The 14,622-nt window shown below is 54.0% G+C and overlaps 2 protein-coding genes across 7 annotated transcripts in view; both read right to left on the reverse strand.

The window, feature by feature from the left end:
* Window positions 1-432: 432 nt before the first annotated feature.
* On the reverse strand, window positions 433-8,530 carry CCDC97 (coiled-coil domain containing 97). Its single transcript, XM_019751369.3, has 5 exons — window positions 8,333-8,530; window positions 4,989-5,438; window positions 3,039-3,317; window positions 2,408-2,537; window positions 433-601 (listed from the first exon to the last, which is right to left on the reverse strand). Exons 1-5 carry the CDS (start codon window positions 8,376-8,378, stop codon window positions 481-483), a joined length of 1,026 nt encoding a protein of 341 aa, XP_019606928.1. The 5' UTR covers window positions 8,379-8,530; the 3' UTR covers window positions 433-480.
* Window positions 8,531-11,096: 2,566 nt separating this feature from the next.
* HNRNPUL1 (heterogeneous nuclear ribonucleoprotein U like 1) overlaps window positions 11,097-14,622 on the reverse strand; it is a 34,650-nt gene continuing 31,124 nt past the window's right edge. For 2 of the 6 annotated variants that reach the window (XM_074314292.2, XM_074314291.2), the window contains exons 13-15: window positions 14,181-14,467; window positions 12,902-13,093; window positions 11,537-12,341 (exon numbers count right to left, since the gene is read on the reverse strand). In XM_074314292.2, coding sequence (XP_074170393.1) covers window positions 12,225-12,341; window positions 12,902-13,093; window positions 14,181-14,467 — 596 coding nt within the window. In that variant the 3' untranslated portion in view covers window positions 11,537-12,224. Of the gene's footprint in view, window positions 12,342-12,901; window positions 13,094-14,180; window positions 14,468-14,622 lie in introns of all 6 variants that reach the window. The other 4 variants (XM_074314290.2, XM_019751367.3, XM_019751366.3 and 1 more) reach the window with 3 other exon arrangements.

Consider the following 14,622-nt stretch of genomic DNA (forward strand, 5'->3'; position numbering starts at 1 on the left):
GTGGAGGATGACAGAGGCAGGGACCAGGAGGAGAGACAGGGAGCTGCTCTGGGGCCAGGGGTTAGCACTGACAGCTCAAAACGGACCCTGAATTGGGCACTGGTGTCAACCTGGCTGGCTCTAGCTACGAAGGGCCTTACGGGCCTTGATTAAGGGGAAGACATTCACTTTGGGCCCTGTCATGGGGACAGAGGCCAAGGCACGACAGAAGGGGAGAAACAGAAAGGCACAGAGGAAAAAGTGAGGTGGAGAGAGGGAGAGGGAAACAGAAAGAAGACAGAAAGGCAGGGAAAAAAAGAGAGAGAAGCCCAGAGGGATAGCAAGAGAGGGAGGCAGGGTTGGGAAGGACAGTCTAAGATGGCACCAGACCCCGTGAGGCTGGTGGTGTGGGTGGCTACACTGGGATCCCTGCAAAAAGTCACTGAGCCAGCATGTGATCAGCTGCTTTGTTTGGGTGGGGGCAGGGCAGGGGCAGGGCCGTCAGTCCCCGTCCAGCTCTGGGCTAGGTGCGTCCTCAGGCTCCTCTTCGTCGAAGTACCTCTCCTCCTCATCCCGGGCCACGATGTCCAGGTTGTCGAAATCGGGATTGTCGTCCACGGTGCTGCAGGGGGAGGGGGCTGTCAGGGGCGGGCTCAGCCTGGGGGCTCCAGCCCCCTCCTCCCTGCTCCTCACCCTTTGGAAGAGCTGGGGACATGGCTGGGGCCCCCTATGGGCCCTATGCTGGCAGCTGTAAGTCCCAACTAACCCTGGGAAGGGGCTGTTGGGTCTCTTCAGAGCTTCAAACAAAAGGCAACATTTTCCAAATCAGAGATTTTACATAAAAACTTGTTTTCTCCGGAAAAGCTGGAAGATGCAATGTAACATGCAGGCCCACGTTCCCAAGGCAGTGGTTCTCAAGCCGGAAGACTGCCCCCCAGGGGACATTTGGTGATAACTGGAGACATCTGGTTGTCACAACTGGAGGGCAGCTACGGCACCCAGCGGGTGGAGGCCAGGGGCACTGCTCAGCCTCCCGCTGCTACAGTGTCACTGCCACCCAAGACCCCTGGCCGAGGCCCAGAAGCCCTGCCCTACGGCGACAAGGGATCCTGAACAGGAGCGAGCTCCGCTCCCCAGCCTCCCTGGCCCCGTCCTGTCATGCTCACTTCTGTGCAGGGGCCCTTTGCAGGCTGCCTGCCCCTCTGACGAGACCTCCTACTGCTCAGCCCTCCTGCCAGCATCGCTCTTCCCCAGGTATTTAAGTTGCTTACCCCTCACTTCCTGCAGGTTGGAGTCTCGCCTGGCTACCCCGCTCCGCTCACCCTTCCACTATTTCGTTTTCCTTCACGGTCCCCCACCACTAGATGGCAGACGCTCCCTTGTCTTCCTCACCACAGTGGGACCCCCTTCAGGGCAGGGAACCCCCTCGTGGGTTTTGTTCCCTGCTTCATTCCCAGAGCTTGGACACAGATGAGGGACCCTTCGGCCCTGCTGCCCAGCAGCGCCCTCTGGAGAGGGGACTTCAGTCCGCACCATTCCCCATTCCACAAGCCAGGCCTGATTTCCTCGTGGGCTGTAGATGGCAGTGGTGCCCTTGAGGGCTTCCCGATGGCCCAGGCACTCTGCTCACTGCTCTGTGGGCACTCAGGCTGAGGGGCTCGCCCCAGCTGGAAGTGGATCAGCCAGACTTGACTCCAATGCCAGAGGATTCCAGATTGGGCCAGCCATGCTGTCACGGGGCAGTGGCAGTTACGATCCCCACTCTGCTGATGTGCTCCAAGCGTCTGCTTGTTCACGCGGCATCAGGGCTGGGTTTGAAACCCGGGCCCTCTGCTGCCACACTGGTGTTCAGGACCACAAGGCAAGACTGCCTCAGTTGACAAAACCATTTACTTTGACTTTGACACTTTACTCTCGTGTCCTTCTCCCTAATGGCAAAATCTTTTTCAAAGCAGGTGGCCCATGTGTGTCGTCCCTGGGGTTATGCTGGAGAAATTAGCCACCAGCACTGCAGGGGCACCCAGAAGCCCCTCCCCACCATGCATTAGCCCTGCCCAGGGATTACTTCCTGTAGCATGAGGAGGTCTGGATCCTGGGGGATACTTGAGAGGCCTTGGGGTAGTGGCATCCTGCCAGGCCACCCCCACTTGCTCCAGTAGAAATGTTTCAATGTTTTAACAATATTAAGCTGTCAGCCCTGCTCATTTCTTCCTTACAGATGAGGGGACTGAGGCTCTGAAATGGACAAAGCTAGTCCAAGGTCACACACTGATCTTGGGTTGATCTGAAAACCAAAGGCCCATGACCTGGAACTGTTCTGGGGCTTTCTAGCACTGTGAAGGGAGGCCCTCCATGGAGGTACCTGGCATGCAGCTAAGGGCTAGGGTGTGCTGGGCTGGGGGAGCAGGAGGGGGGGGCATGGGAGCACCTGTAGTCAAAATCCCCGTCCTTGCCATCCAGGAAGCGTTGGTGCATCCGGCTGGTGAACTCTTCCCGCAGGATCAGCCTCTCTTCAGAGTCGGGAACCCAGGCCTCCGAGTCTTTGCCAGGGCTCTGATCTGTAAGGGGTGACACCCACAGTGGGTGGGGGGTGAGGGGTACCCTCAGGCAGGCGCTGAGCACAGTCCACAGACAGCTGCTTCTTTTGTGCTGGATGGCAGTGGGAACATAGCAATGACCAAGATGGCCCCGGTCCCTGTCCTCCCGGACCACACGTCACACCAAACATGTGACAATACTGTGCTCTGGGTGCTGCAGAATTGAGCCAGGACCGGACATCTGAAGGGTGGTGAAGAGAAGGCCTTCCTGGCAGAGGGAACGGCACGAGCAAAGGCCTGGAGGCGAGGACTGCTTGGTGCCTTTGAGGGGCGTGGGAAGGGCCACGGATGCTGGAGAGGCTGGGAAGGGCCAGGGTACACGGGGCACTTGGGCCAAGCAGGGCACAGACTCAATGTCTGCTCTTACAGGTGGGGCCCAGCCTGGTGCCATGCAATGGGGAGAAACGCAGGCCCAGGGCTGGGGTGTCTAGACACTGAGGCCTCCCTGCTGCCAGCCCTCACCTTCCTCGTCACTGTCTTCCTCCTCTTCCTCCTCCTCCAGGCAGGCCTCCTCCTCCTCCTGCTGCTGGAGCAGCCGCTGCTGCAGCTCCCGCTCCTGGTAGGACTGGAGCAGCAGGTCGGAGAGCGAGCAGGCGGGCGTACCGGGGGAGCCGGGCTTGGGTGGTTGGTGGGCTGGAGTGCGGGCGCTGAGCTCCTCCTGTGTTAGGTACTGCCCGATGTACTGCTCGTACAGCAGCGGGGCCCGGAATCGCATCTGCTCGTCGCTGAAGTACTCGCCCCCTGCACAGAGGAGACAGGGTGGGCATGGGGTCAGGGGCCTGTGGGGGAGGCCAGAGGCTGCGTGTAGGGTGAGTGTGTCTGAACAGATGTGTCCGTGTGTGTGTGATCATGCTCATAGGAAGACACGGATGCACGTGTGTGTGCGTGCAGACACATTCAAACATGCAGGAAACGATGAACAGATGCCTGAGGTTGTGTGGCCACCAGTACTCACACATGCATCTGAGTATGTGTGTGAGACCAGGCCTGGATCTGCACGTGTGCTCATGTGTCTAAGCATGTTTGTGCACAGTCAGGCCCATGTACATCCTGGCCGTGAGGCATTGGTGGCCTGGGGCCCGTAGACAACTGTGCCTGGGCAGGGTTCACAAGCTCCTGTGTATTGGCGTGTGTGCTTGGCCACACAGGGACACACTATCCCATGTGTCAGCACACGGCCACGCGTACCTGTGTGTCTGGAGTTGCAGGGTGTTGCAGGCAGGTGTACTGCGCAGTCTGGGGGCTGTGTGTGCCTGTTTGCTGAGCCCCATCCCGCTGTTGGTACACACCCCGAGAGCCCTGCACTGCTGGCAAGTGCGTGGACATCTGCGTGGAGCTGGCATGTGTGTGCTCGGGATCACATAAGGCAGGGCCTCTGCCCAGACACGGTACTTCCAGTGGTCTTCCAGACCCCAGATCTCACCTTTCCCTAGTGTTCCTCCCTACAGCCACCCCTCGGGTGGGCCTGGCTCCCTAAACCCCCAAATCTGGGTCCCTGGCATCTCTTCTGGCTGCCTATTCCTTCTGCACAGGCTCTGTCCCTCAGATGACAGTTAAACTGGCCCCGGCCCCTCCCACCGGTTAGTGCTACTACCACCTTCAGAATATGGGCTGGAATGTGCCCGGAAGCCTGGCCTCTGGAGCCCCAGCCTGTGACAGTCCATCTTGCCCTCCATCTTGCCCTCTCTCTTACCCCCAACTCTGTTTCTGGTGTTTCCCACCAGATTTCTCTCTGGCTGTCAGCCCTTCTCTGTGGGTCTCAGTTTCTCCCTCTGCTCCCATTTCTCTGTCTCTCCTGCTTTCTCAGTTTGTCATCCAACCCCACTCATTCATCCTCCCTCCTGCCTTCATTTTGCTCCTGTCATTGTGTCCCACTCTTTCCGTTTCCCTCTCTCTAAGCCTGTGCCTTCTCCCTAACTAGAAACTTAACTCACTCTCTGCTTCATTTGCTCTCATCTTTTAACTTTAGTTCTAAGTGTCTTTGGTCATAAAGACACTTGTCATTATGTCACACTCAAGAAAGCATTGATGTTTTCCTTCATGCTTTTCCCATGTGTCTTGTTCAAGAGGGCCTCTGCTTCCCCAGGGTCATCAACACAGTGCCCTAGGTTTCAGGCAATGCCTGTGTCTTGTGTGAAGGAGGGACCTAGTTTTCCCAAGGGATAACCAGTTATCACAGTGCTGGGTACCAGGTCCTCAGCCCATCGATCTGAAATGGCATTTCTATCATCTCCTAAATTCTGACCTTCCCGTTGCCTTTCCCATTCTATACCTTTCTTGCCCTGTCACTTCACACTTCTGTCTCAGCACTTATCTTCCAGGATCTCTGTTTCTGCTCTTGAATCCTTGTTTCCCACCTCCCCTGCCTCATTCCCCGCCACCACCCCTCGCCCCCAGCCCATCGCTCCGCACCTTGGATGAGCTCACGCAGAGCAGCGTAGCGCCGGTTACGCAGGCGTGTGTGCAGGGTGCGGGGCCGGGCAGCGCCCTGCCGGGCCACCTCAGCACAGTAGAAGTCTGCACGGTGGTCACCGCGCAAGTGGCCAAAGCAGGCCAGGTGCTCCTCACGGAGGCTGGTGCGAAAGCGCTCCAGGAACACCAGCGGCTTCTCATGGTACAGCAGGCCCAGGATGGCCACCTTCTCCTGCTCGGTCAGGTCGGGCTCACCCTGCTGCTGGCTGCACACTGGCAGGCGACTGGCAGCCACAGCCCGCAGCATAGCGCTCACGGCCTCGGTCTCCTTGGCCCCAGGAGGGTCATTGTTCAGGGCCTGTGGCACTCTCTCTGCTGCTTCCACCTTGCCCAGGGGTCTGGTTGGGACCGGCGTCCAGTTCAGCTCTCCCCAGTGCCCAGGACTGGGCTCTGTGCAGTGGGGAGAAGGCAGATTTGTTAATCCAGAGATGGGAGTGGGGAAGAGGGAGTGGGTGGAGGGGACTGGGTGTTCAATTCCTCACTAACTTCATATTTATTGTACACCTATATTCTGGGCACTATGCGAGGCCCTAGAGATAACACAGTAAGCAAGAAGCTGACATTTTAGTGGGGACACAGACAATTAAAACCATAATTACTGAAAATAAGGTGTGTTAGGAAACATACAGTGTGTTAGGTAGTTCGAAGAGCTATGCAGAAAAGTAAAGAGGGAAGGAGGAGGGGATAGGGGGAAGGTCTGCAATTTTAAGACAGAGAAGGCCTTGCCAAAAAAGTGACATTTCAGTAGAGACCTGATGGGATGAGGGACTGAGCCATGAGATTTCTGGGGAAAGAGTTCCAGGTAGAGAGAACAGCCAATACAAAGGTCCTGACGCAAGAGTGTACTTGGTTCTTTACCACCTCATGTATTGATTCCCTCAATTTGGTGTGTTTACTTGGTTCTTTACCACCTCGTTTATTGATTCCCTCAATTTTCTACCTTTTCATTTGTTCACTAAATCATGATTACATTCACTCACTCATTCATTCTCTCCTACTCATTTACAATTCATCCAACCACTCTTCAACAAGTCTAAATCTGAGCCTGACAATGCTGAGAAACCACGGGAGGAATCCAAGCCAGCTCCCCCTCTCAGGGAGCACCCAGCTGATGGGGTCAACAGGCAAGATCAAAGAAAATGCAGGCGCTGGAAACAGGAAAGCTGAGCGCTAGACAAACCTTGGTGGGAGGGGCTTCTCAAAAGCGGTGGGAACTGGAGCCAAGCTGCAGCAAACAAGACAGAAAGTATAGACAACTCCTTTAGGTAGCTTGGCTGGGATGGGGAAGAGCAAGGGGGTGATGGTTACAGGTGCATGGCTTTCAGGGGGGCGGTTTCATCACTGGCAAGAGAAGACTGAGATGCGCAGGGGCTGTGGAGGAGGGGATAAGAGGGGTGGTGGTTAGAAAGATGCTCAGGAGGCCATGTAGACAGGCCATGGGGCTGAAGGCTGGGAGGTAAGGAGGACAGGGCAGCCAATTAAGATCCAGGGCTCTGACCAGGGGACAGGTCAAACTGAGACAGAGACATGGATGAGGGGCAGGTTTGGGGGAAGATGCTGAGGTCAGTTCGGAGCATGGAAGGTATGATGTGCCCAGGGGACACCCAAGGGGAGGCATATAAGAAACCACTGGTACGTGGGACTAGAGATTTCTCAGGAAAGAAGTGCAAGGCTGGGGACAGAGTTGTGGGGGTCATCACAGCCAAGACAACAACTAAAGTTGAAGGACATGAGAGGTTATAGGGAGGGCAGGGGCGTGTGTGTGAAGAGAAGAGGGATGAGAAGAGAAGAGGGGCTAGGAAAGAGCCCTAACTGGAAGGGGAGAAGATATGCCTATGAAAGGGTAAAAAAAGGCCCCTCAAAAGATAGGCACGCCTTATTTCCTGGAACCTATGAGTGTCATCTTATATAGCCAACAACAACAAAAGAGTCTTTGTAAATGGGATTAAGTTCAGGATCTTGAGACAGGGAGATTATCTTGCATTATCCGGGTGGGTCCTAAATACCACCACAGTGTCCTAGAAAAGAGAGCCCAAGATTTGACACACACAGAAGAGATGACAATGTGAAGACGGACGGAAGCAGAGATCAGAGTGATGTGGCCACAATCCAAGGAATGCCAGGAGCCTCCTGAGGTGGAAGAGGCAAGGACTGGGTTTTTTCCTAGAGCCTCTGAGGGGAGCCCTCCACAGGCCTGCTGACACCTAGATTTCAGCCTTCTGGCCTCAAGAACGTGAGAGAATAAATTTCTGTTGTTTTAAGCCACCCAGTTTGTGGTAATTTGCTACAGAAGTCCTAGGAAATGAACAGAGAGGATAAGCAGGAGGAGCCTGAGACTAAGGAAATCAGAAAGGGGTGTTACAGAAACCAAGGGAAAACCTTCAAGGACAGAGGGCTCCACAGCATTGAATCTTCCATGTCGTTTAGTAAGAAAAAAGGTGGTGTGACTCCGTTTAACTACACCGGGAGGTCATTTCTAGGAGACCCTAATCAGAGCGGTTTCTGAAGGTAAAAGTCCGACTACAATGGGTGGGAGGTGAGAAAATGGAGACATGTATGAATGACTCTTTGGAGAAAACAGATGGTTTCTGGAAGGCAGCACGAGATCAAGGAATACATTTTTTTAGGTTAAAATATTTTTATTATGGAAAATTTCAAACATGCACAAAAGTAGAGAGTACAATCCCCCCTCCCCAATATATCCATCCAGCTTCAACAATGACCAATTCTCCCAACCACACCTCACCCTACATGAGATGACTCTGAAGCAGTGGGATGGAATTTTAGGATGAGCAAAACAAAAGCATTTAAGACACTGATGGGAAGGCAGCAGTATGCAGAGAGATTGAAAATGCAAAGGAAAGAAACGGGGGAGCACAGAAATGGATTAAGGATCCTGAGGAAGCAGATGGGACTGTGAATTTTGGGCAAAGGGGAGTCAGTTTGACAAACAGAAGGTAACTCGAGAAGCGGAGTTGGCTGGGACAATGGGAGAGTTAGCCTAGGGCAGGGGCGACGTTTATGTTAACCTTCTCAGGTTGGCCTGGTAAGGAACTGGGTTAGCCTGGGACACGGAAAAGGCTGGCCTGGAACTTGGAAGAGGTTAATTTAGGGGGAAGGGATGGGGTGAAGGAGGTTAACCTGGACAAAGTGGTGAAGGGGACAGGCAAGGCCGAGCACAGGTGTCCTCCTTTAAAGAGTTCTCCTGCGCGCTCACGGGGAATCATTTCCCAGTGACACCGCAGTCCCACCCTCCCACCACCTCCGCGTGGCCAGGACCTCACCTTCATTGGGTTCCCTCACAGCCGCCGCGGTCGCCACGGACTCCATCCAGATTTTCTACGACTTGTTAACTGTCGCGGCAGGACCCGCACACTGAACCTGGCCACCGGCTTCTCAGCAGCCACTTCCGGCTGAGCACATTCTCAGTGCTCCGCCCGGTGCTCCACCGCGCCCAGAACCGAAGTTCCTGGCCGAAGGCGGACCGCCCTATGCGCATGCGTGCCTCCTCAGGTCCCGCCCTCCGGAGCCAGGAAGGAAAAGGGGGCCAGGGTCAGAGAGGCCCTTCCGTCCCCCGCCCATCTGAACTGCTACGAATTTGGACTATCAGGAGGGATCTGAACCATTGTTCAACTTGTTCACTGCTGTGACTCCAGAGCCCAGCATGATTGATTTTAGGATGGATGGTTGAATGAGGCACCCTCCAGGGACTCGGTTTGTGCTCTAGTTTAGACCCCAGTCTATCCCCTTATTTCTTCACCCCTTCAAAGAATATTTACTAAGCCTTGCCTCTTGCTTCTGTCATCACACCCAGTCCCTGGCTCATGAGATGGGTGGTGAGGACCTGGAGAATCTGCAGATGTGGAGGGAGAAAACCGTGGCCCTGCTTTGCCCCAAGGTGATGGGTAGGGACTCGGGTGTTACCAAGAGTAGACATGACATGTCATCAGTGACCACCCTGAGTGCCCAGAGCTCTGATGGACCGAGGGGGCTAAAGGAGCTGCCGCTCCAGCCCAGAGGGTCAGAGAAGGCTTCTTTTGGGAGGAGGGGATGCCCAATTCATCCTAAAGTATGAATTAGGATTAAGGGTCGCGGGCACAGGGAGGTGTGAGGCAAAGTCCCAGAGGGGAGGGCAGGCATAGATAGTTCTGATTGCTGCAAGGACTCAGTGTATGGCCAGGGAGTAGAAAGAATTTTAACTTGAAGGTCATAATTGGGCTGTAGAGGATTTGAGAACCTCATAAATCTTTGCAAATTTCATGTATATGTGGATTTGGTTCATGGCCTTTATAGATTCTACAAGGGACTTAATGACTCCCTCAGAACAAACAACTGATCTTAAGTTCAAAGGAGGAGCACCAGGGGCTGGCCCGGTGGCACAGGCAGTTGGAGCTCTGTGCTCCTAACTCCGAAGGCTGCCAGTTTGATTCCCACATGGGCCAGTGGGCTCTCAACCACAAGGTTGCCGGTTTGACTCTTCGACTCCCCCCAAGGGATGGTGGGCTCTGCCCCTGCAACTAAGATTGAACACAATACCTTGAGCTGAGCTGCCCCTAAGCTCCCAGATGGCTCAGATGTTTGGAGCGCGTCCTCAACCACAAGGTTGCCAGTTCAACTCCCGCAAGGGGTGGTGGGCTGTGCCCTCTGCAACTAACAACAGCAACTGGACCTGGAGCTGAGCTGTGCCCTCCACAACTAAGACTGAAAGGACAACTTGACGGAAAAAAGTCCTGGAAGTACACACTTCCCCAATAAAGTCCTGTTCCCCTTCCCCAATAAAATCTTTAAAAAAAAAAAAAAAAAGCAGCAAAAGATGAAGCCAGTTAAATCATCAGGGGCCTGGCATGTGGCTGCCACCATAGGCTGTGTCAAGTAGTCTGAACTCCTTTATATCCTGTGGCGATATGGGAGGCGGTATCAGGGTAAGGGACATCTGTGAGGAGGCTGATGCACTAATCTAGTGTGGCCAAGAGCAGTTTGTATTCACAGGATAAGGGATCTGGAGGAAAGTGGCCCATTTGCTACTCAGGAAAGGTGGGAACTATACTTAAACGTATCACCAGGAGGGCAGCAGAGGGCGCTGTTACCCAACACACGGAACTGTCCGGAAGGGGACTGCCCAGACTGGAGGCCTTCCCTGCCTACTCTCCTTGAAGAGGGAGCGGGGACTCTAGGGTCCCTTTTAGCCCAACTAGCCAACCTTGGCTCCCTCTCACATTTAGATGTCCCACCCTTGAGCTCAAAATGAGGTCTTCCTCATTTGTGTAGCCTGTGTCCCCTTCACAAGGCTTGAAGATACTTCCTGTGAGGGCAGGGATAGGACTAAACTAGTTACTCCTGTGCCCCGGTATTGTCCCTCCCGGGGAAGGAAGATAACAGGCTGTGGGGATGTAATCATAAAGTCCTTTACCCTGGGCTATTTTAAAAAATGTTCCCTTCTCCAGGAAGCCCTCACTTCCTCCACCCCCCCCCCCAGGCTCTCACAGCTGACCACTTGGTGCTGTCCCATTTGATGACAGGTCCGTGTTACCTTTCGACTCAGAGACCTGTGAGGGCAGGGTCCAGGGCTGCCTTGGCAATGCCATGTCCCCAGCACTGTCCAGACTGTGAGGAACAGAGCAAGCACCTAACATACTGGCTAGATAGAGAGGTTCCTGGAATCTCCACTCAACTGGACCCAGTGCAGGCAGGAACCGTCCTAAGTCCAGCTCACAGGCCAAGCCTGAGGTAGAAGCCACACCAGGCCGGCCCTGGTTTCCATCCCATCAACCCTGTCGCCCTCCACATAGGGACCTGGTTCCATGCTGTCTACTCACAAATCCTCTATTCCTGTAGAGATTTGGAACTAACTGGAAAGGCCAGGGACCAGAGAACCACTTTAAAAATGAACTAGTGGGTTTTAAACTGAGGGCCCCAGGTTTAAGGGGGGCATCCCCAGCACCAAAAACGGGGCCAGGCACACAAATCCCTCAAAAAGTGTTTAATGAATGAGTAAATAAAGTCCCCTTGGAAAGGCCCCACCCCAATTAAAGGCCACTGCAGTAACACTTCAGGGTTTTAACCCCACTTCCTTCCTGCTAGGAGGTGCCATGCCATTTATTGAAAGAAAACAAAATAGAACAGGGCAAACACATTTCTTAATAAGTGCAGTTTGTTAAAATCCTGTTAAAACATATGGGTCAAGGGGAAGTTAAAAATAATCAGAGGATCACTGTAGGATAAACCTTTAAGTGTGGCACCTGGGAGACCTCTGGAGAGGAGGCAGTGGGAGTTCTGAAAGGAAGAAGCCCCCCACCTCCCCTTTTCCCCTCTTGCCCACTTAATCCCACCAGAAACTACCAAGACGCCCGGAATAAAAGGTTTCAAGTTCAATAGTCACACTCTCTCCAAATACAAAAAGCAGTTACAACTCAACACAGAAGCTTGTGTGCAAAGTTATGAGAAACTGAGACATCGTATAAAAAGTTAGGTTAAAGATGATTCTGTGGTTTTTTTGTTTTGTTTTGAGGGTGTGGCTCTTCCGTGGTTGCCTGATTTCAGCAAGGAAATGGTTATCCCGATGAAATATCAACAGCTGACCCACAGTAAAAACGGACAAATTCTAAAAATTAAAAAAAAGCATAATTACAAAAAAAAAAATCTGTCACTGCTTCCTCCCTCCACATGTTGCTTTTTAAACTTTTTTTAAAAAAGTTTTTGATTTTTTTTTTTTAAATCCTGAAAAGTAGACAGTAAAACAGCTTCTGGAAGAATTTACAACCAACTGCATGAGGGTCTGGGAAGCCGAGGGTCCGGGAAGCCAAGGGGCTGGAGCAGGGTTGGGATGAGTGGATAGGAAGGGGTCCTCCCCTCAGCCTCACAGTATGACCAAGGGAAAGGAGGGGGTCTTTAGTCAAAAAGGAGGAAGGGAAGAAGAGGAGGAAGAGGAGGAAAAGGAGGAGGGGGAAGGGAAAGGGAGGGGGAGGGAGGTGGGGGGAGAAACAGAAAATGAAAGTTTATTGTTGCCTGTATGAATCCAGAGAAAAATGCCCAGCCCTGTGTGGGGGAAGAAGCCCCTCAGAGGGAGGCAGCCCTGGGATGACCCATTCCCCAGCACCACGGGACCCGGTGGGGGTAGATGAGGGGTCAGGGTGGACGCTGGTGGAGGAAGCGGCAGGGGCCTCCGGGGCACACTGGCTACTGAGTGCTCGTGCCCCCCTGCGTGTTCCCGGTGTAGCTCCCGTAGTCATAGTTCCCGTAGTATGGCGGCCACTGGCCCTGGTTCTGATAGTACTGGTTCCACTGCTGGGCATACTGGGGAGAAACCAAAAGCACCAAGTTGACCTTCATCTAAACCCTCATTTGGCTCCTCTCCTCACGCCCAGGGTAGAGATGGGTACAGTGATAAGTGCCGACATGGGTCCCCTGACAGAGGAATCAAAGCACCTAGGTTTGACAAATGACTGACCTAATGCCACATGGGTGGGCAGTTAGGAAATGCAGCCCAGGTCTCCTGGCTTGCTAACTTAATGTCCTGTCCATTCAAAATACTTAATCACAGATACGGCAACCTAGCGCCAACCTATCAGAACAGTCACTGGCCATGGTGCTGAAGCAGGATCTAGAGGCCACTGCTATAGCCTTTCCTTGCTGCACTGGGGAGAGGGGCTAGAATACTGCCTGTTTGGCAGCCAGTGCAGAAGTGTTCACCAAATGGAATGGCTCTAACAAATGAATGCCAGCCCGGGCCAGCAGGCTGCCTGTCTTCTCAGGGATAAGCAGGAACTCAAGTCTGGGGATACACATCCACGTGGGGCCCCTGGAAGTCTCTCCATTCCATCGCCCCCAGCCCTCACACCCCTCCTGGCACTTACCTGCTGATACTGGTTATAGCTCGGCTGAGGGTAGGTCTGTGCGGTAGGGGGCGGTGGTGGCGTGTAGGGTGCTGGGGTGTAGCCGCCGTAGCTCCCATAGTTGTAGGCAGGTGGAGGCGGAGGTGGAGGTGGTGGGGCTGTATAGCCCTGGCTGTAAGCTCCCTGGTTGTAGGGTGGCTGGCTGTAACTCGGCTGTAAAGTGGGGAGAAAAACCAGGGCTCTGTGAAATAGCCAGCTCAGCTGGGATGGAGGGCCATCGTAAGCAGTGGGTCCACAAAAGAACTTCCCTGGTGGAGGCTCTCTGAGGGCTGAGCGGGAAGGTGGGACAGCCCTGTGGCATGGCAGGACAGGGTAGGGTATAAGGCTGTGTTCTGAACTCTAATCCCAGCTCTGACATCCTGGGGGAGCAAGGCACACAGCACTTCTTGAAATCCCAGGTTTTTGTTTTTGTTTTTCCCTTCTGTAAAATGTGAATTACATGTCCAAAAACTACTGGGCGCACAGTAAATGGTGGTAATCGTTACAGGAAGAGCTGCTGAGAAAAACAGTAGTGGCAATTTCCTAAGTGCTTCCCGTGTCCACGCTGTATTATTAACTCATCTAACCCCCGCACCAGCTCTGTGAGGTAGGTTCCATTAGCCTCATTTTATAGATCAGGAAGATGAGGCTCAGGCAGGTGAAATCACTGGGCTCAAGTCACACAGCTAAAGTGGCACAGCTGGGACTTGACCCCAGGTCTGCCTAGTTCCAGCGCCTTACGCATGAAGCTATAATGCCTTCCCCCAACCCTCACAACAAAGCTGGGATGTGAGTTCTAGTAACAATTCTAGTCCTTATGAGGAAAACGACGTCCAGAGAGGTGAGGCTCTGTCCAAGGTCACAAAACCAGGACGTTACAGGGCTGGGACTTGAATTTGTGCCTGCCCAACTCCTGTTCTAGGAAATTTTCTGGTTAGACCAGGATTGGAAACCATTCATCTGTCTCTGGCAGCTGTTCCCAGACAATGGGGTCAGACCCTTCTGGCCTGGGCAAGGGGTAACTTCAGTCAAGTGTTTCCTTGGGCATTCAGTGAGCCAGTGACACAGCCAAGAGACATGTACTTGCTGGAGGGACCAACACTTACAGACTGCCCCCGAAGGGTCTGGCAGGGACCTGGGAATGGTTAGGGTCCCTCCCTGCCAAAAGCACTGCCCAGGAGAAAGGGGCAGGGCTGGAGGTAGGAGTGGAGACCTGCGGCTGAAGCAGGTGTTGGTGTGCCCGGGCCCCACCCCCTCTCACCTGAGGAGGGCTGTAGCTGCTGACGGCGGGGGTGCTGGTGCTGGCGCCGGAGCCAGGGATGTTGCTGTTCTTGCTGTAGCTGCCGGCCCCTGGTGGGTTCCGAGCAGGGCTGTAGCTGGGCGGTGGCGGCGGTTGCTGCGGTGGCGGCTGTGGCGGTGGCGGCTGCTGTGGGGGTGGCTGCTGCTGGGGAGCGCGGCTGTAGCTGCCTCTGTTGTTGGAGTTGTTATCCCGGCTATTGTTACCCCAGCGGTTCGGGTTATAGCCACCACCTCCGCTGCGGTTGAAACCTACATTGGAGAAATCAGACAAGAGACCCATCATTCTCAACTTGGGACCCTCAGGAGCTGGGTGGTCTTGGTGACTGCTGTGGCCCCAGCGTGACCAGGCACAGAGCAGGAGCTCAGCCATGTCAACAAAGCACTTCCTGTGAGCTTCCCAGACG

This window comes from Rhinolophus sinicus, chromosome 8 (genome assembly GCF_057876585.1).
Source record: "Rhinolophus sinicus isolate RSI-liver-muscle chromosome 8, RSI-T2T, whole genome shotgun sequence".
Lineage (NCBI taxonomy): Eukaryota > Metazoa > Chordata > Mammalia > Chiroptera > Rhinolophidae > Rhinolophus > Rhinolophus sinicus.